Here is a 19,975-nt window from a genome sequence, read left to right as displayed (position 1 = left end):
ACTTTCCTTTTTGATAAAGCTTCTAGTTAGAGTGGCTCAGGTTATCCTGATCTATCTCTATAGTTCTGCTGCTATAGGCTTAGACTGCTGGAGGACATAGGGACCCCCATTTCATCATTCTGCTTCATTCTATCTCTATTCTCCCACTCTGCAGAATCTGTTAGTTCAATCTCTAACGTTCTGCTCTCTCTGCTTTTTCTCAGAGTAGCTTTGCTGTTTTCTATGTTAAATCAATTTATTCATTTTTTTTATTAATTTGTATTTTTGCAAAAAAATCTCTATTCTCCCACTCTGCAGAATCTGTTAGTTCAATCTCTAACGTTCTGCTCTCTCTGCTTTTTCTCATAGTAGCTTCATCTGGTCTGTTCCTGTTTGGCTGTGACTCCATCCTGGAGAGAAATATCAGCTGTGCTGCTGCCATCAACACCTTTGTTTCTACATGTTGGAGCTTGGCCTGTTTTCCAGTGTAGTCCTGTTTCTCTGAATGACTGGGTGTGTCTCTTTCATACAGGGGTTAGCTGCATGTACAGCTGGTTTATTGCTACCTTTTCTAACATCGGAACTTATTTACAGATCAGTTATTCTATGTTCCTCTTACATCTCTTCCCGGTTCTGGTTCTGTTGGAGGTTTCTTCCTGTCTCGTGATTCTGTCTCTAATAAAATGTCTACAAAGTGACCTCAGATGACATGTTGTGAAATCAATCAAATCTACGCAGACAGCACATTGTAGTCAAGTAACAGTTTATTGAGCATTTCTGTAAGGTGAACATCAACACAGAGCATGTAGACGCTGCAGCAGTCTGCATCCACGGCAGTCGGCATCCACGGCAGTCGGCATCCACGGCATGGCGGCAGTCTGCTAAAACCTCTGGAACCGCAGGTCTATGTGTCGACGAGGAACAAAGCGTCTGAGAGCGACTCCATGAAAACTAACAGAGGAGGCCAGAGAACTGGAGCTGATCAGGAAACAACGGGTGGGGGTGGGTTAGACGGTTAGCAGAACATTCTAACAGGAAGCAGATTCACTGACAGGTTAAGAGGCTGAAGGTCTGCCTCAGACAGGCGGCGTTCAGGTGTTACGCTGATCAGTCTATCCATGAGGCCGCCACACTGAAAGATCAACCGTTAGATGCTAACTACATGCTAACCTGAGCGGCCATGCTAATCTATTCAACATGTCGGAGGACATCAGGGACCCAAACTAACAGAACCCGCTGGTTCTTTATGTTCGAGACGAACAGGAAGACTACTGCTGGAAAAGAAAACATGGCTACTGAACCCAGAGCAGATGGACTGAACTAGAGCGGCTCGACTGCCAGTGCATTATGGGAAACCCTCTGCGTCACCGCAGGCGGTAAAATGTTAATGTCTATTTCCTGCTGGACCTCAGCTGACAGCAACAGATGGACGGCTCTATTCTCTGGTTTTCTAGGTTTTCTCCTAACATGCGTGGAAACGTCGACCGCAGGCGGCGAGCTGAGGTCAGCCAGGCTCCTGCTTCCTGTTCAGGCGCGGATCGGCGCCGTCAGGCTGCCGCCGGACAACGTGAACATGAAGCAAAACTGGGATTTTAGGAGGAAATAAAATTCTTTGAAGCAACAAATGAGTGAGAATGCCGCGGAGGGGTTACCGTGGTGACCAGCGAGAAGCTGAAGGACAGAAGATTCTAACACCAGAAAGAACGAGACTTTTCTTCCTGCTGGATCCACGCAGCAACAGGCAGTTCTAGCTTACTAAGCTCTATGGTTCTGTGGGCTCCTACAGGTCATAGAGCACCTCCAGCACCGTGGCCAGAGACCAGGCCTGCGTCTCGCAGCTGAACGGGCAGTGCTGGCCGTTCTCATTGGTCAGCTCCGGGAGGCCCTTCCACACGGACCTGAGGAAGAGGAGGAGGAGAGGCATGATGAAGGCAACCAGCGTAGTACATGATGGAGGAGGGTGGACAGCAAAAGCTCCTACCTCTCCAGGTGGGTGTAATGTCGAGACAGGACGTTCTTCACCAGCGTGACGGCCTTGGCGTACGTCTCCTCACCCAGCTTCTTGGCAAAGTAGAGCTTCGCTCGGAGGAAGTAGCCGACGGGCCACAGCCACTCCTGTGAACCCAGAGGTGCTTCTAAGTGTTAAAGTTCTTCAACAGTTCACATCATCAAACCTTCTCTCCAAGCAAAACAATGACTGCTGAGCGTCTGATCACTGCTAACAGTTTTCTTCTCAGAACCTGTGAAGAAAACTGACCAGTAGGCTTAAAACTTTCCTTTTTGATAAAGCTTCTAGTTAGAGTGGCTCAGGTTATCCTGATCTATCTCTATAGTTCTGCTGCTATAGGCTTAGACTGCTGGAGGACATAGGGACCCCTTTTTCATCATTCTGCTTCATTCTATCTCTATTCTCCCACTCTGCAGAATCTGTTAGTTCAATCTCTAACGTTCTGCTCTCTCTGCTTTTTCTCATAGTAGCTTCATCTGGTCTGTTCCTGTTTGGCTGTGACTCCATCCTGGAGAGAAATATCAGCTGTGCTGCTGCCATCAACACCTTTGTTTCTAGATGTTGGAGCTTGGCCTGTTTTCCAGTGTAGTCCTGTTTCTCTGACGGTGACTAACTGGATGTGCTCTCTTCATCCTCTGACATGGGAGCTGGCTCGGAGCTCGTCTGCCTGGCTGTGTGTTTCCTGGACGGGGCCGCCTGTGGAGCTGGTTGACAGTTGCCTTTTGTATCTATGCTTCTTTTTCTATGTCTGCTTCTGTCTCCTTGAACCCCAGTCGGCCTCAGCAGATGGCCGCTCACACCGAGCCTGGTTCTGCTGGAGGTTTCTTCCTGTTCAAAGGGAGTTTTTCCTCTCCACTGTCGCTACAAGCATGCTTAGTGTGAGGGATTGCTGAAGAGTCAATGAGTCGATGCAATCAGCTGGTTTTCCCTAGATAGAAAACTTTGAATCAATCTGACTGGATGATCTGGTTGAACTGGAAAGTGACCTGAGATGACATGATGTGAATTGGAGATATAGAAATAAACTGAATAGAATTGAAAAAAAACAAGGTAACCCAGACCTAGATCTAGAGCACCGAGGCCTAGCGGGCCAGTTAGCCACTAGGTGTCACTGCTAAACTAACTAGCTGTTCACAAAGGGAAGGAAAGCTCCTGAATAGAAGAGCAGCTGGTGCTGGGTCTGTCTATGCTCTGCCGGGCTCAGGCTATGTGCTGGACAGATCCTTCACAGCTTTGGGGGAGGACCAATGATTGCACCTTTACAGGTGCAGCGCGTTACTCCTTCAGCGGCTGAAGTTTTTATCAGAAACACAGAAAGTTCTTTCTGGATCCGGTCCTGGTTCTGCTCCAACTGGACTCCACTCTTCTCCTGTGGCGCCCTCTAGTGTTTCCCAACCTGTGTTTCACTTCAACATTTAACGCTCAGACATTCTTTTCATTTAGAATAAAAACAACAGAAATATGTTACCTGGAAAGTTAATTACTTCTGGAATAAATGCAAAATCAAATTAAGTAACAAATTTATAAATCGCAGCTCTTCTGATCATGTTTCCTATAAACACGTCTGTCATATTTAGTTAGTTTTCATCGATCAGCTGTGAGTTAATCCAGATGTTCTCCTGATTCCTGCAGTCGGATGTTTCAGCCGTTTATCCTGGACTGCAGCTGCTTTGGTTCTGCTATTGTGACCTTTGACCCTGCCTGACGCTCTGACTAGCAGAGCAGCAGTGACGGTGCGCGGCATCCATTCCCGCTCTAGTTATCATGTAAATGTTGATTAAGACATTTTCTTTGGATCTTTTTGGTTTATTCTGCATTTGGGTCGTTAGGGAGTGAAACCATCCCAGCCGGTACCAGCAGCCCTGGTTGGGAACCACCGCTCTGCAGGACGGCGCTAACGCTGCCCGCTCAATCAGAGGAAAAGCATTTAAATCTAACAACCCATTCACTGATAATCCATCCTGGATTATTCGTTGGATTAAAATGTGAACGCAGCTCCAGTACGAACGGACCCTGGGTTCTGGGGGACATACCGGGCCTTGGTGGTAGTTGAAGCCCCTGGCCAGGTTGTAGTTGTCGTTATCCAGAGCGTTGTCATAAACGCCGCAGTACACCATGTCACTATGGAAACACACACGCTGTCAAACTCCGCCCCCAAACATGCAGCAGTAACACTTGAAGAGGAAACGTTACTCTGGGTCTAGAGTCTTCATCCCCAGCGGCCCCAGAAGTTTCTTCTCAGCCACGTCCAGAGCCTTCCAGGCCCTTTCCAGGGTGAACAGCTCTGGAGCCTGGAAGACAAAGCCAGCAGCTGGTTACCTGCTGAGGTCACGGCCTGAGGCTGCGGCGTGCGGACGGCGCTGCCTACCACCACCATGGCGATGGTGAAGTTGGGCCTCAGCTGGTAGTCACACCAGGCACTGGACGCTCCGTGGCTGTCCTTATAGATGCCCTTCTTATGCACCAGGTCAGGGTGCTTCTCGTTGGGGTCGTTAGGGTCTCCAGACACCCAGAACTCCGCCTCGAAGCATCGCTGCAGCTGCTGGTTCCACTCTGAGTATGAGATGAACACCTCAGCTCCTGTGGAGCAGAGAGAGCTTAACTAGCTGGGTTAGGAGGAAGGTGCAGGTCAGCTGGTGGGCGGAGCCTAAGCTCACCGTCTCTGTGGACCTTGGCTCCGTCATAGGGGAACAGGCCTTTGGCCTTCAGCTCCACCAGCCAGCGAACCGCAGACTTACTGAGGCCCACGATCTCCACCGCAGCACCGTCCCTGGAGACAGAAAACAGGCAGCGGGTCACCTGCTGTGCCTCCTACAGGAGGATCACTTCCTGTCTGATGGTAGCCTCCTACAGGAGGATCACTTCCTGTCTGATGGTAGCCTCCTACAGGAGGATCACTTCCTGTCTGATGGTAGCCTCCTTCAGGAGGGTCACTTCCTGTCTGATGGTAGCCTCCTACAGGAGGGTCACTTCCTGTCTGATGGTAGCCTCCGACAGGAGGGTCACTTCCTGTCTGATGGTAGCCTCCTACAGGAGGGTCACTTCCTGTCTGATGGTAGCCTCCTACAGGAGGGTCACTTCCTGTCTGATGGTAGCCTCCTACAGGAGGGTCACTTCCTGTCTGATGGTAGCCTCCTTCAGGAGGGTCACTTCCTGTCTGATGGTAGCCTCCTTCAGGAGGGTCACTTCCTGTCTGATGGTAGCCTCCTTCAGGAGGGTCACTTCCTGTCTGATGGTAGCCTCCTACAGGAGGATCACTTCCTGTCTGATGGTAGCCTCCTACAGGAGGGTCACTTCCTGTCTGATGGTAGCCTCCTACAGGAGGGTCACTTCCTGTCTGATGGTAGCCTCCTACAGGAGGATCACTTCCTGTCTGATGGTAGCCTCCTTCAGGAGGGTCACTTCCTGTCTGATGGTAGCCTCCTAGAGGAGGATCACTTCCTGTCTGATGGTAGCCTCCTACAGGAGGGTCACTTCCTGTCTGATGGTAGCCTCCTTCAGGAGGATCACTTCCTGTCTGATGGTAGCCTCCTACAGGAGGGTCACTTCCTGTCTGATGGTAGCCTCCTAGAGGAGGGTCACTTCCTGTCTGATGGTAGCCTCCTAGAGGAGGGTCACTTCCTGTCTGATGGTAGCCTCCTTCAGGAGGATCACTTCCTGTCTGATGGTAGCCTCCTACAGGAGGGTCACTTCCTGTCTGATGGTAGCCTCCTTCAGGAGGGTCACTTCCTGTCTGATGGTAGCCTCCTTCAGGAGGGTCACTTCCTGTCTGATGGTAGCCTCCTTCAGGAGGGTCACTTCCTGTCTGATGGTAGCCTCCTTCAGGAGGGTCACTTCCTGTCTGATGGTAGCCTCCTTCAGGAGGATCACTTCCTGTCTGATGGTAGCCTCCTTCAGGAGGGTCACTTCCTGTCTGATGGTAGCCTCCTTCAGGAGGATCACTTCCTGTCTGATGGTAGCCTCCTACAGGAGGATCACTTCCTGTCTGATGGTAGCCTCCTAGAGGAGGGTCACTTCCTGTCTGATGGTAGCCTCCTACAGGAGGGTCACTTCCTGTCTGATGGTAGCATCCTACAGGAGGGTCACTTCCTGTCTGATGGTAGCCTCCTTCAGGAGGATCACTTCCTGTCTGATGGTAGCCTCCTAGAGGAGGGTCACTTCCTGTCTGATGGTAGCCTCCTACAGGAGGGTCACTTCCTGTCTGATGGTAGCCTCCTACAAGAGGGTCACTTCCTGTCTGATGGTAGCCTCCTAGAGGAGGGTCACTTCCTGTCTGATGGTAGCCTCCTACAGGAGGGTCACTTCCTGTCTGATGGTAGCCTCCTTCAGGAGGATCACTTCCTGTCTGATGGTAGCCTCCTTCAGGAGGATCACTTCCTGTCTGATGGTAGCCTCCTACAGGAGGGTCACTTCCTGTCTGATGGTAGCCTCCTTCAGGAGGGTCACTTCCTGTCTGATGGTAGCCTCCTTCAGGAGGGTCACTTCCTGTCTGATGGTAGCCTCCTTCAGGAGGGTCACTTCCTGTCTGATGGTAGCCTCCTTCAGGAGGGTCACTTCCTGTCTGATGGTAGCCTCCTTCAGGAGGGTCACTTCCTGTCTGATGGTAGCCTCCTTCAGGAGGGTCACTTCCTGTCTGATGGTAGCCTCCTACAGGAGGGTCACTTCCTGTCTGATGGTAGCCTCCTTCAGGAGGGTCACTTCCTGTCTGATGGTAGCCTCCTTCAGGAGGGTCACTTCCTGTCTGATGGTAGCCTCCTACAGGAGGATCACTTCCTGTCTGATGGTAGCCTCCTACAGGAGGATCACTTCCTGTCTGATGGTAGCCTCCTACAGGAGGATCACTTCCTGTCTGATGGTAGCCTCCTACAGGAGGATCACTTCCTGTCTGATGGTAGCCTCCTAGAGGAGGATCACTTCCTGTCTGATGGTAGCCTCCTACAGGAGGATCACTTCCTGTCTGATGGTAGCCTCCTACAGGAGGATCACTTCCTGTCTGACGGTAGCCTCCTACAGGAGGGTCACTTCCTGTCTGACGGTAGCCTCCTACAGGAGGGTCACTTCCTGTCTGACGGTAGCCTCCTACAGGAGGGTCACTTCCTGTCTGACGGTAGCCTCCTACAGGAGGATCACTTCCTGTCTGATGGTAGCCTCCTACAGGAGGGTCACTTCCTGTCTGATGGTAGCCTCCTACAGGAGGATCACTTCCTGTCTGACGGTAGCCTCCTTCAGGAGGATCACTTCCTGTCCGATGGTCTTCCAGATCTGTTAACCACAGAAAGTCCCAAAGCAGCTGAGGTCACAGAAAGGAGCTTCAGACCCACGCTGGGAAAACTGGACCTGCAGGATCCTCCTGGTCTAACAACTAACAATTTCCTCTAATTGCTTCAACACAGGTTCAGTAGATCTGGGTTCTCCAGATCCGTGATCTACAGAACCGGGTTCTCCAGAACAGCAGAGAGATCTTCATCTTCCTTGATACGGAGCTTACAGGTAGAGGAACCAATGATGAAGTTAAATATCAAAGACTGACGTAGAAATGACTGCAGAGACATAGAGGTAACCCGCAGGAGGCTGGCTGTGGACAGAGACCAGGGATGGCGCCGCAGCAACAGAACATCCTGCCTGTCTTTATCTGAGGAACTGATGAAGGGTCCGAAGCTCCACTGGACTCCTACAGAGACTGCTTGATGAACTGCTGTGAAAGAGACGCTCCTCTGATAATCTAACTAGAATATATCTATGATTAAGGCCAGGAGAGGTTCTGGTGGAGCTGTTAGGACGGCTCGTCTGATCAGAAATAAAGACAAAGGAGATTCTCTGCAGGGTTGATCTCCTACGCTCTCTCCATTAGATAAGATCTAACGACCACAAACAGATCTGACATCAGAGGCGTGAAAAGTGTTGACCTGGGAGTAGCAGGCATCCCCTTGTTCCTCGCTCGCTCGCTCTCCCCCATTTTATCCATCCAGGTTCCACAGTTGAAGCGGTTTCCTCCGGTCACAAAGCCGGTAGCCGGGTCGACCTTAGCCGCCACGTTGAACCCTGGACAGGAGAAAAAGATCAGAATCACTGCTGAGGACAGAACCTGTCTGGTCCAGGACAAGGTTTACTGAAGCCAACAGGGTCAGAGTCCAGACAGATTGAAGGAGGAACAACCAGAACCAGGCTCGGCACCAGCCACTGAAAAACTGGAACTGGGCCAAATGAGCTACGAAATGAAACGGACCTAATGGGACCGACTGCTTGGTGGTTAAAGGTCGGCCTCACCTTCATCCCTCATGTTCATGTCTATCTTGGCTCCAGCATTTCTCTCTCTGTAGGAAATGCCCTGCAGGTGGCGCTGCAGAGCTTCCTGGATGACATCATACAGCGGCTGCTCCTGGAACAGGTGGGAGAGTTGGAACAGAAGAATTAGAACAGGAGAGTTAGAACCGGATGGAGAGTTAGAACCGGATGGAGAGTTAGAACCGGATGGAGAGTTAGAACCGGATGGAGAGTTAGAACAGGATGGAGAGTTAGAACGGATGGAGAGTTAGAACCGGATGGAGAGTTAGAACGGATGGAGAGTTAGAACAGGATGGAGAGTTAGAACGGATGGAGAGTTAGAACCGGATGGAGAGTTAGAACGGATGGAGAGTTAGAACGGATGGAGAGTTAGAACGGATGGAGAGTTAGAACAGGATGGAGAGTTAGAACGGATGGAGAGTTAGAACAGGATGGAGAGTTAGAACGGATGGAGAGTTAGAACCGGATGGAGAGTTAGAACAGGATGGAGAGTTGGAACAGGATGGAGAGTTGGAACAGGATGGAGAGTTGGAACAGGATGGAGAGTTAGAACGGATGGAGAGTTGGAACAGGGTGGAGAGTTGGAACAGGGTGGAGAGTTGGAACAGGGTGGAGAGTTGGAACAGGGTGGAGAGTTGGAACAGGGTGGAGAGTTGGAACAGGGTGGAGAGTTGGAACAGGGTGGAGAGTTGGAACAGGGTGGAGAGTTAGAACAGGGTGGAGAGTTAGAACAGGGTGGAGAGTTAGAACCGGATGGAGAGTTAGAACCGGAAGGAGAGTTAGAAGCGGAAGGAGAGTTAGAAGCGGATGGAGAGTTAGAACCGGAAGGAGAGTTGGAACCGGAAGGAGAGTTGGAACCGGATGGAGAGTTGGAACCGGATGGAGAGTTAGAACGGATGGAGAGTTAGAACGGATGGAGAGTTAGAACGGATGGAGAGTTAGAACGGATGGAGAGTTAGAACGGATGGAGAGTTGGAACGGATGGAGAGTTAGAACGGATGGAGAGTTAGACCGGATGGAGAGTTAGAACGGATGGAGAGTTAGAACGGATGGAGAGTTGGAACAGGGTGGAGAGTTAGAACGGATGGAGAGTTAGAACGGATGGAGACTTAGAACTGGGTGGAGAGTTAGAACAGGGTGGAGAGTTAGAACTGGAAGGAGAGTTAGAACCGGATGGAGAGTTAGAACCGGATGGAGAGTTAGAACCGGATGGAGAGTTGGAACTGGAAGGAGAGTTAGAACCGGAAGGAGAGTTAGAACAGGAAGGAGAGTTAGAACCGGATGGAGAGTTAGAACAGGGTGGAGAGTTAGAACAGGGTGGAGAGTTAGAACCGGATGGAGAGTTGGAACAGGATGGAGAGTTAGAACAGGGTGGAGAGTTAGAACAGGGTGGAGAGTTAGAACTGGAAGGAGAGTTAGAACCGGATGGAGAGTTAGAACCGGATGGAGAGTTAGAACCGGATGGAGAGTTGGAACTGGAAGGAGAGTTAGAACCGGAAGGAGAGTTAGAACAGGAAGGAGAGTTAGAACCGGATGGAGAGTTAGAACAGGGTGGAGAGTTAGAACAGGGTGGAGAGTTAGAACCGGATGGAGAGTTGGAACAGGATGGAGAGTTAGAACAGGGTGGAGAGTTAGAACAGGGTGGAGAGTTAGAACCGGATGGAGAGTTGGAACAGGATGGAGAGTTGGAACTGGAAGGAGAGTTAGAACCGGATGGAGAGTTAGAACAGGGTGGAGAGTTAGAACAGGAGAGTTGGAACAGGGTGGAGAGTTAGAACAGGGTGGAGAGTTAGAACCGGATGGAGAGTTAGAACCGGATGGAGAGTTAGAACAGGGTGGAGAGTTAGAACAGGATGGAGAGTTGGAACAGGGTGGAGAGTTAGAACAGGGTGGAGAGTTAGAACCGGATGGAGAGTTGGAACTGGAAGGAGAGTTAGAACTGGAAGGAGAGTTAGAACCGGATGGAGACTTAGAACAGGGTGGAGAGTTAGAACCGGATGGAGAGTTAGAACCGGATGGAGAGTTAGAACCGGATGGAGAGTTGGAACCGGATGGAGAGTTGGAACAGGATGGAGAGTTGGAACTGGATGGAGAGTTAGAACGGATGGAGAGTTAGAACCGGATGGAGAGTTAGAACCGGATGGAGAGTTAGAACCGGATGGAGATTTAGAACCGGATGGAGAGTTAGAACAGGGTGGAGAGTTGGAACAGGGTGGAGAGTTAGAACAGGGTGGAGAGTTAGAACAGGATGGAGAGTTGGAACAGGGTGGAGAGTTAGAACAGGGTGGAGAGTTAGAACCGGATGGAGAGTTGGAACTGGAAGGAGAGTTAGAACTGGAAGGAGAGTTAGAACCGGATGGAGACTTAGAACAGGGTGGAGAGTTAGAACCGGATGGAGAGTTAGAACCGGATGGAGAGTTAGAACCGGATGGAGAGTTGGAACTGGAAGGAGAGTTAGAACTGGAAGGAGAGTTAGAACTGGAAGAAGAGTTAGAACCGGATGGAGAGTTAGAACCGGATGGAGAGTTGGAACCGGATGGAGAGTTAGAACCGGGTGGAGAGTTAGAACCGGATGGAGAGTTAGAACCGGATGGAGAGTTGGAACTGGAAGGAGAGTTAGAACTGGAAGAAGAGTTAGAACCGGATGGAGAGTTAGAACAGGGTGGAGAGTTAGAACAGGATGGAGAGTTGGAACTGGAAGGAGAGTTAGAACTGGAAGAAGAGTTAGAACCGGATGGAGAGTTAGAACCGGATGGAGAGTTGGAACCGGATGGAGTTAGAACCGGATGGAGAGTTAGAACAGGGTGGAGAGTTAGAACCGGATGGAGAGTTGGAACTGGAAGGAGAGTTAGAACTGGAAGGAGAGTTAGAACCGGATGGAGACTTAGAACAGGGTGGAGAGTTAGAACCGGATGGAGAGTTAGAACCGGATGGAGAGTTAGAACCGGATGGAGAGTTGGAACTGGAAGGAGAGTTAGAACTGGAAGAAGAGTTAGAACCGGATGGAGAGTTAGAACCGGATGGAGAGTTGGAACCGGATGGAGTTAGAACCGGATGGAGAGTTAGAACCGGATGGAGAGTTAGAACCGGATGGAGAGATAGAACAGGATGGAGAGTTAGAACCGGATGGAGTTAGAACCGGATGGAGAGTTAGAACAGGAGAGTTGGATCAGGTAGAAGGTGTAGCAGACTGGTTGACGTCCACCCAGAGGGCCTCTCTCTCTCTCTCGTTCTCTCACCACCTGCTCTGGTCTGCAGGGCTCACAGTCGTCTGTGGGGTACATGCGTGTGACGGGGCAGCGCAGGATTTCATGTCCCTCAGGAACCAGGTTGGTGTAATCCTGAGGAGCAGAACAGAGAACTGATTACTTCTGGAGAAACCAACTGGGTCATCAGTTAGAACCTGAAATGGTAGCAACCATTCTCAGGGGACGGTTCTGGTTCCATACCTGGATGCACTGCAGCCACCACCACACAGCGTCCCTGCAGTTGTATCTGGCGCTGCGACCCTCTCCCAGCAGGTTGGGGATCAAACCGTGACGCAGCGTCCCAGCAAATGCCAGAATGATGTTGCTATGGAGACAGAAGGGTTTGGGTATTTCCTGCTGGCTTCTAGTAGCCCATTTGTGTGGCTGAGCTGAGTGCAGTGCGAACGATGTGCAGCTTTTTAACTCACTGTCGCTCCATAATGTTTCCGCGCTCAACTAATGCAACGTTCAGACCGCAAGCAGCAGAGGCAGCTGGTTTAACTGCAAAGTCAATGGTTGACAAGCATCAAAAGCATCAAGGCGCAGCAAAAGGTCTACAGCGGCAGGAGCAGCAGGAGCAGCAGGAGCAGCGCCTCATGAGCTTCTGAGCATCTCAGGCGCATGAAGCGCTTCACCAGCAGCAGCTGCTGGACGCGCCACATCAACCAATCAGAGAAGTTAAAAAAACTTGGACGAGCTTCAACCATCACTAAGTCGAGGCCAGTTGCTCTGGAAAATAAAACAGTTATTCTATATTTTCCCGTATTTATTAATAGAGAACCTTTCAGTGAGTTTTTTCTTCGTGAGGTTTTATAAGTCCTGCCACGGTGCGGTATTTTTAGCGTAGGGAGGATTACACTGATGGGATGAAAAAGGTCCGTCTCTGATGCTGCTGCGGTTTGTTTACATCCACCATCAGCTGAGCGCAGAAATGGAGCTGAGCGAGCGAGGGGGGGCGGGGTTAAACACTGCACGCCATTCTCACTGCCCTCAGGTCAGAGGCACAAAGATGGCACCATAGTCAGACACGTACCGCGCCTCGGCGTGTCTGCCTGTGATTAGCATGAGTCCTCTGAGCGCGATGAAGGTGTCTCTGCCCCAGCAACGGAAAATCCCAGCGGAGAAATGAGGAAGACCTACAGAGACATGAGCGATGATGAAGAACTGATCAAATCAGCATTTTTCCTTCTGCTCCAAATGGACAGAAACCTGCTGCCAGGGAGACGCAGCACTGCTCCTTCTCCCCGGTGATGGGGCTGACGCGGTACGGGACGTCCCCCACTTTGGAGGAAACCGGAGGCAGAGCCGGAAACCGGCCCACGCCGCACATCTGGACCGAGCCCAGCGCCAGGTGGCGGACGAACGTGGAACCTTTCTCCACAAAGCTGTTGGAAGATGATGGAGAAGCCTTCAGGTCCCAGCAGGTACAGACAGAAGGGCAACCAGTGGGGACAGTACCTGGACATCAGCTTGAAGGTGGCGTCCAGAGCTGTGGTGTAGGTCGACACCAGGATGGCATCAAAGTAGCAAGGGATGAGGTAACGAGGGAAGTGCTTCAGGTAGTTAAACATGGCTGCCAACCACTGACCCACCTGCAGACACACGTGTGGGGTCAGAGGTCACACACACATAAACGTCCAGTCCTTAGACCCCAGGAGACTGACGACCCACACCTGTCTGTACGTCCCTCAATGGACGTTTGAGCGAGCGAGCTGCAGACCAGCCCTCTGCTGCAGGGACCCTCCCCCCTCCCCAAGCTGCTCACCTGAGCCAGAGGTCCGTCCCTGTGGATCAGCCGGTTGGAGACAAAGTCTATGAGCCAGTCTCCGTCTCTGAGGTTGGCACACAGAGGGTGGCCCAGGTCGTTCTTTGGACGGATATCCGCCAGCACCGACATCAGACCTGCAGGACAAACACGACTCAAAACACCGACTAGACTCACCTGCCTACTCTGGATGGAGCAAAGCTGGTCTACGAACCAGAAGCACAGAGCATCGGTACCGCGTCACACAGACCGCAACATTTCACAACATTAGCCCCATTTCCACTAGCCCTCTGAAACCAAACGTTGCCGAGTTCAGACCGAGTTCGGATCAGTTAACCGTGCCGAGTTCGGACCAAGTTCGCATCAGTTTATACCATGCAGAATTCGGACCGAGTTCGGATCAGTTAACCGCGCTGAATTCGGACCGAGTTCGGACCGAGTTCTGATCAGTTAACCGTGCCGAGTTCGGACCGAGTTCGGACCGAGTTCTGATCAGTTAACCGCGCTGAGTTCGGACTGAATTCGGATCAGTTAACCGTGCTGAATTCGGACCGAGTTCGGACCGAGTTCTGATCAGTTAACCGTACCGAGTTCGGACCGAGTTCTGATCAGTTAACCGCGCTGAGTTCGGACTGAATTCGGATCAGTTAACCGCGCTGAATTCGGACCGAGTTCGGACCGAGTTCTGATCAGTTAACCGTGCCGAGTTCGGACCGAGTTCGGACCGAGTTCTGATCAGTTAACCGCGCTGAATTCGGACCGAGTTCGGACCGAGTTCTGATCAGTTAACCGTGCCGAGTTCGGAACAGGTAACCGTGCCGTGTTGAGACCGAGTTCGGATAAGTTAAATGTGGCGTGTTCAGACCCAGCCTGGATTAGGTAACCGTGCCGAGTTTGGTTCTTATGACCATTTCCACATGACGCCACTGCAGCTCTCAAGTCGAGAATTTCGCAAACACAAATGGTGGAACTCGTAACATTCAGGAACTTATGTGCCTGGATAGAGTCCTCAGCCCAAATTTCAATGAGAGTCTCGGTCTCTGCATCATCCCAGATCGCATCGCGCTCTTCTGATGCCACTTGTTGTTGAGAAGAGAAGTAGTTTTTGTCGTGAACAGGAGGTCTGTGAATAACAAAGCCGAACTCAGCTGACTGTAAATAGGAGATGGGGCGGTCTGCTGATGCGCTCTTTGATATCAGAGAACCGAGCCACATATGAACCACACCGAACCGTACCGCTGAACTAGAACCGGTTTAACACGGTTCACCTCTGTCTGGCACGGTCTGGTTCAGTTAGATTCCATTTTCACTCAACAGTTACCATGGTTACCGTGCTATGACCGATCTCTGCACGGTTCCTAAAGGCTAGTCTAAATGGGGCTATAGTGTCCTATGAGGTCATGGAGCTAAGATCAAAAACCGGACAGGATGCGTCCCCGGGTCTGGTTAGAGACCCACGGCTTCAAATTAAAAGACAATAAAACTCCCTGAAAGGGAAAGTCCGTCTCCCTAGGGGCAGATAGGGTCGTCTGGGATCACGCTTCGGCATTTAGATCTCTAAAATGAACGGCGAAGCCCCGATCATGGAAGAGAACCGAATCAATCACAGCTCCTCCGTCATCAGCAGAGCTTCTAAATATCCGCTTAGAAAGTAACCCTGGTCCCAGATGGGCGGAACAAACATGGCCGCCGTGCTGCTGAAGACACTCCGTCTGCACAGTTAGCAGGAGGAAAGACATCTTTGCTTCTGTAGTCTGCAGATGGTGAAGAAACTTTTTCTCTTTTTCGACACTAATCATTGGTCTTTATAGACGGGAAAGTTGCTGGAATCAGCGCCTCTGTTCATTCAGTTTAATTTAGTAGAAAAAAATTGATCACAGGAAAGTCATTTCAGACAGTCTGCCACTAAGAAACACTAAAATAAATAAAAATAAAATCTAGTCATCAACTTATTTCATTAGAGCAAGCAGAGAGAAAATAAAGTAGAAAATGAATGAGCTGAGGATCAATCATCCTATGATAAAGAAAAGGAAGCGGTTTAGTGACTGCCCTGATGTGACGGGGAAGCTGGGAGGATCCAGCTGCCGGAGGCTCCGCCTCCTGATCAGATGCTACCTAATTGATGGTGACCCCCCCTCCCCCCCAGTGGCCCGGGCCATCTGCAAACACCGAACCTTGCAGACCGGCATACTTCAGGCTCTCCCAGCCTGGGATGCTGTAGCAGCCGCCGCCGTCTTCTTGTTCCTCGGCTTCACAGCGAAACAGCAGGATGTTCATGTCTGCGAGCGTCAGCTTGGAAATCAGCCTGTGAGAGACAGCGAGAGACTGCTTTACCTGCCAGAAAGGTGGTCTTTACCATGGAAATGCCACAGGAAGAAAACTGATCATCTTTTAATGTATTCAGACCCAGACCTCTGAAGAGCAGAGACCGTGATGGAGTAGATGGTCCTGCTGGTGGCTGCTAGACTGTAGCAGTCTGTCAAACACTGTGTTGCTCCCTTCTATTGGATATGCAGACCCACCATCACCTTGTCAGGTCTACCTGGGCCAGTATCTTATAAGGTAATTATTTATTAGTCTACCAGCGATATAACACCCTGTTCTACCATGGCTGCAGACCGCCCCTTACTACTGGCTGTAGACCACCTCATTTCTACCACAGCTGTAGACCTCCCCGTTCTACCAGGGCTGTAGACCACCCCGCTCTACCGGCTGTAGACCGCCCCTTTCTACCATGGCTGTAGACCACTAATTTCTACCGGCTGTAGATCGCCCCATTCTACCACGCCTGTAAATCACCCAATACTACCGACTGAAGACCGTAATGTACACCCGGCTGTAGACAGCCCCATTCTACGAGCTGTAGACCACGTCATCCTACCACGGCTGTAGACCAACCCCCTGTTCTACTGGCTGTAGACCAACCCCCTGTTCTACTGGCTGTAGACCAACCCCCTGTTCTACTGGCTGTAGACCAACCCCCTGTTCTACCGGCTGTAGTCCACTCCATCCTATCGGCTGTAGACCGCCCTGTTCTACCACGGCTGTACACTCCCCCTTTCTAGTGTCTGTAGACCACTCATTTGTACCGGCTGTAGACCACCCTGTTCGACTAACAGAGGGGTAACTCGGTTGGTAGTTTGATCTTTTCAGCATGAAGGCCAGAAACCATGAAACTTTGACTTCTTTCCAGCAGTCTGCTCCTTCTGGCCGTCATAGAATGATGTTCACCCAGAGGACATGTTTCACTGGACAGAGCTTCATTCAGTGGATCGGAAGCAAACAGGAAGTACTCACTGAGCGAGGGGTTTCTGCAGCACCTCTGGGGGGTTTTCATCTGGAACGCTGCCCTTCCTGTACTTGGGGCTGAACTGGGACAAATAAAACCTCAACACGCCCACCAGTTGCTGTGCCTTGGGGTCCAGGCTGACCCTGTTCAGCGTAGAGAAAATAGAGGTTTAGCTAAGGAGGTTCCATGAGGCGGCAGGGACGGCGTTCTGGGAGGTCTACCTGAAGGCGATGATGCTGCCGGGGGTCAGCTTCTGGAACTGGATTCTTTGGATGAACTCTGAGCGGCCTTTTGACGTCACCCCAGCGTGCTTCACCACTGTACTCTCCTGGATCTGGACCCATCAGAACCTTCCATGATGGACATATCCAAACAGCAGTCCCAAAGACCCCCCCCCCCTTACCGGTATGTGCTCCTTTATCTCCACGGTGTAATCTGGCATGCCGTTTATATATTTCTCATCCTTCTTATAACTCCCTGCTTCTCTCTCCACCGTTCTCGCCTCCAAAATGATTTCTTCAATCTTACCTGAAGAAATCAAACATTCTAAAAACTTTCTTCTTCTGGGGAAAAAACGTCTACAAAGCAAAGTGTCACCAGTAGGCTAACGGTCCTACCGGGGATGAACATGGGCGGGGCGTCTGGCTTGTAGTGGTGGGTCTTGGGGTTCTTGAAGGCCGTCCTGCTCACGGTCACCACGGACTGGTGCGTGCTGGGGCAGTGCCGGGTGATGGCGACGATGTCCGCGTCCACCTGGTCAACGTAGACCTAAAGGAGGCAGAGCGGTGGACATGAGGCTCTGAGCAGCAGGGTGGGGTCATGCTCAAAGTGCAGAGCTGTACCTGGATGAAGCCCTGGGCCCCCAGCTCCTGGTGCAGCTTGTTGAGAGCCAGTTTCCCAGCGATGATGCCGCTCTGAGGGCCGACTTCCCCTGTGGAGGTGGGGGCGGCAGATGGGTTCCACTTGGGGTAGAAACGCTCCTCCTTCACCACAGAAATCTGCCTCCAACAGACAGGAAAGCAGCTAGTCTCACTGAGGAACTGGTCCAGACCTCACTGGATAAAAGCAGTGACTGACTGGCAGTCTCTGGCAGCAGTGCAGACAAATCACCTGATGAGGCACCAGTTCATCGTATCCTCTGGTGGAGCCGGTGGCGCAGCAGGCCATGGACACCATGGCAGAGCTGGGCAGGGAGTCCAGGGCCGAGCGGAGCTGGAAACACAGGCGGAGTTATTAGAGGAGGAGCGGCTGAGAGGAGGCGGTCTGAGCGCCGGACCCACCTGGATCGGGCACTCGTTGTCGTGGGTCACATCCAGGAACATCGCGTGAGCGATGGAGGGCATCAGGGGACGCAGGCTGCGCTGGACGAAGGCCCCCACAGGTTCTCCGCCGTAGCGGTAGACCAGGCGGCCCTCTTCGTGGCTGTCTCCAGCTGACATGGCCTCTGGGGGGGGAGAGTTTCAGGTCACACAGGATCAAACGGCCCCTGATCATACTGGCCCCTGATAATTCTGGCTTTGGCCCCTGACGATTCTGGCCCTGGCCCCTGGTCATTCTGGCCCCTGATCATTCTGGCTTTGGCACCTGATAATTCTGGCTTTGGCCCCTGACGATTCTGGCCCTGGCCCCTGGTCATTCTGGCCCCTGATGATTCTGGCTTGGGCCCCTGGTCATTCTGGCTTGGGACCCTGACGATTCTGGCCCTGGCCCCTGGTCATTCTGGCCCCTGATCATTCTGGCTTTGGCCCCTGATCATTCTGGCTTGGGCCCCTGATCATTCTGGCTTTGGACCCTAATCATTCTGGTTTTGGCCCCTGATCATTCTGGCCCCTGATCATTCTGGTTTTGGCCCCTGATCATTCTGGCTTGGGCCCCTGGTCATTCTGGCTTTGGACCCTGATTATTCTGGTTTTGGCCCCTGATTATTCTGGTTTTGGACCCTGATCATTCTGGTTTTGGCCCCTGATCATTCTGGTTTTGGCCCCTGGTCATTCTGGTTTTGGCCCCTGATCATTCTGGCCCCTGATCATTCTGGCCCTGGCCCCTGATGATTCTGGTTTTGGCCCCTGATCATTCTGGTTTTGGCCCCTGGTCATTCTGGCCCTGGCCCCTGATCATTCTGGTTTTGGCCCCTGATCATTCTGGTTTTGGTCCCTGATCATTCTGGTTTTGGCCCCTGATCATTCTGGCTTTGGCCCCTGATCATTCTGGTTTTGGTCCCTGATCATTCTGGTTTCGGCCCCTGATCATTCTGGTTTTGGCCCCTGATCATTCTGGTTTTGGCCCCTGATCATTCTGGGATGGCCCCTGATCATTCTGGTTTTGGCCCCTGATCATTCTGGCCTTGGCCCCTGATCATTCTGGCCTTGGCCCCTGATCATTCTGGTTTTGGCCCCTGATCATTCTGGCCTTGGCCCCTGCTCATTCTGGTTTTGGCCCCTGATCATTCTGGTTTTGGCCCCTGGTCATTCTGGTTTTGGCCCCTGATCATTCTGGCCCCTGATCATTCTGGCCCTGGCCCCTGATCATTCTGGTTTTGGCCCCTGATCATTCTGGTTTTGGCCCCTGGTCATTCTGGCCTTGGCCCCTGATCATTCTGGTTTTGGTCCCTGATCATTCTGGTTTTGGCCCCTGATCATTCTGGTTTTGGCCCCTGGTCATTCTGGCCTTGGCCCCTGATCATTCTGGTTTTGGTCCCTGATCATTCTGGTTTTGGCCCCTGATCATTCTGGCTTTGGCCCCTGATCATTCTGGTTTTGGCCCCTGATCATTCTGGCTTTGGCCCCTGATCATTCTGGTTTTGGCCCCTGATCATTCTGGTTTTGGCCCCTGATCATTCTGGTTTTGGCCCCTGATCATTCTGGTTTTGGCCCCTGATCATTCTGGGATGGCCCCTGATCATTCTGGTTTTGGCCCCTGATCATTCTGGCCTTGGCCCCTGATCATTCTGGCCTTGGCCCCTGATCATTCTGGTTTTGGCCCCTGATCATTCTGGCCTTGGCCCCTGATCATTCTGGTTTTGGCCCCTGATCATTCTGGTTTTGGCCCCTGATCATTCTGGCCGTGGCCCCTGGTCATTCTGGCCTTGGCCCCTGATCATTCTGGCCCTGGCCCCTGGTCATTCTGGCCCCTGATGATTGTGGCTTGGGCCCCTGGTCATTCTGGCTTGGGACCCTGACGATTCTGGCCCTGGCCCCTGGTCATTCTGGCCCCTGATCATTCTGGCTTTGGCCCCTGATCATTCTGGCTTGGGCCCCTGATCATTCTGGCTTTGGACCCTAATCATTCAGGTTTTGGCCCCTGATCATTCTGGCCCCTGATCATTCTGGTTTTGGCCCCTGATCATTCTGGCTTGGGCCCCTGGTCATTCTGGCTTTGGACCCTGATTATTCTGGTTTTGG

The 19,975-nt window shown here is 51.8% G+C and overlaps 1 protein-coding gene across 6 annotated transcripts in view; it reads right to left on the bottom strand.

The window, feature by feature from the left end:
- Positions 1–973: 973 nt before the first annotated feature.
- The window catches only part of agla (amylo-alpha-1, 6-glucosidase, 4-alpha-glucanotransferase a), a 34,087-nt gene continuing 15,085 nt past the window's right edge, over positions 974–19,975 (bottom strand). For 4 of the 6 annotated variants that reach the window (XM_038301487.1, XM_038301498.1, XM_038301523.1 and 1 more), the window contains 22 exons: positions 17,855–18,018; positions 17,685–17,786; positions 17,417–17,572; positions 17,192–17,342; positions 16,978–17,102; positions 16,796–16,908; positions 16,583–16,717; positions 15,460–15,590; positions 13,286–13,422; positions 12,979–13,112; positions 12,730–12,905; positions 12,554–12,656; positions 11,722–11,845; positions 11,512–11,613; positions 8,255–8,366; positions 7,894–8,029; positions 4,645–4,757; positions 4,356–4,567; positions 4,181–4,278; positions 4,021–4,108; positions 1,961–2,094; positions 974–1,877 (listed from right to left, as the gene is read on the bottom strand). In XM_038301487.1, the coding sequence (XP_038157415.1) occupies positions 1,760–1,877; positions 1,961–2,094; positions 4,021–4,108; positions 4,181–4,278; positions 4,356–4,567; positions 4,645–4,757; positions 7,894–8,029; positions 8,255–8,366; positions 11,512–11,613; positions 11,722–11,845; positions 12,554–12,656; positions 12,730–12,905; positions 12,979–13,112; positions 13,286–13,422; positions 15,460–15,590; positions 16,583–16,717; positions 16,796–16,908; positions 16,978–17,102; positions 17,192–17,342; positions 17,417–17,572; positions 17,685–17,786; positions 17,855–18,018 (2,864 nt within the window). In that variant the 3' untranslated portion in view covers positions 974–1,759. Of the gene's footprint in view, positions 1,878–1,960; positions 2,095–4,020; positions 4,109–4,180; positions 4,279–4,355; positions 4,568–4,644; positions 4,758–7,893; positions 8,030–8,254; positions 8,367–11,267; positions 11,360–11,429; positions 11,614–11,721; positions 11,846–12,553; positions 12,657–12,729; positions 12,906–12,978; positions 13,113–13,285; positions 13,423–15,459; positions 15,591–16,582; positions 16,718–16,795; positions 16,909–16,977; positions 17,103–17,191; positions 17,343–17,416; positions 17,573–17,684; positions 17,787–17,854; positions 18,019–19,975 lie in introns of those variants that run through there. The other 2 variants (XM_038301506.1, XM_038301533.1) reach the window with 2 other exon arrangements.

The sequence above is a fragment of the Cyprinodon tularosa genome, unplaced genomic scaffold, assembly GCF_016077235.1.
Source record: "Cyprinodon tularosa strain WSP-4 unplaced genomic scaffold, ASM1607723v1 ctg1126, whole genome shotgun sequence".
Lineage (NCBI taxonomy): Eukaryota > Metazoa > Chordata > Actinopteri > Cyprinodontiformes > Cyprinodontidae > Cyprinodon > Cyprinodon tularosa.
Note: the sequence above shows the minus strand (reverse complement) of the source record. Positions and strands in the feature narration are given on the sequence as shown.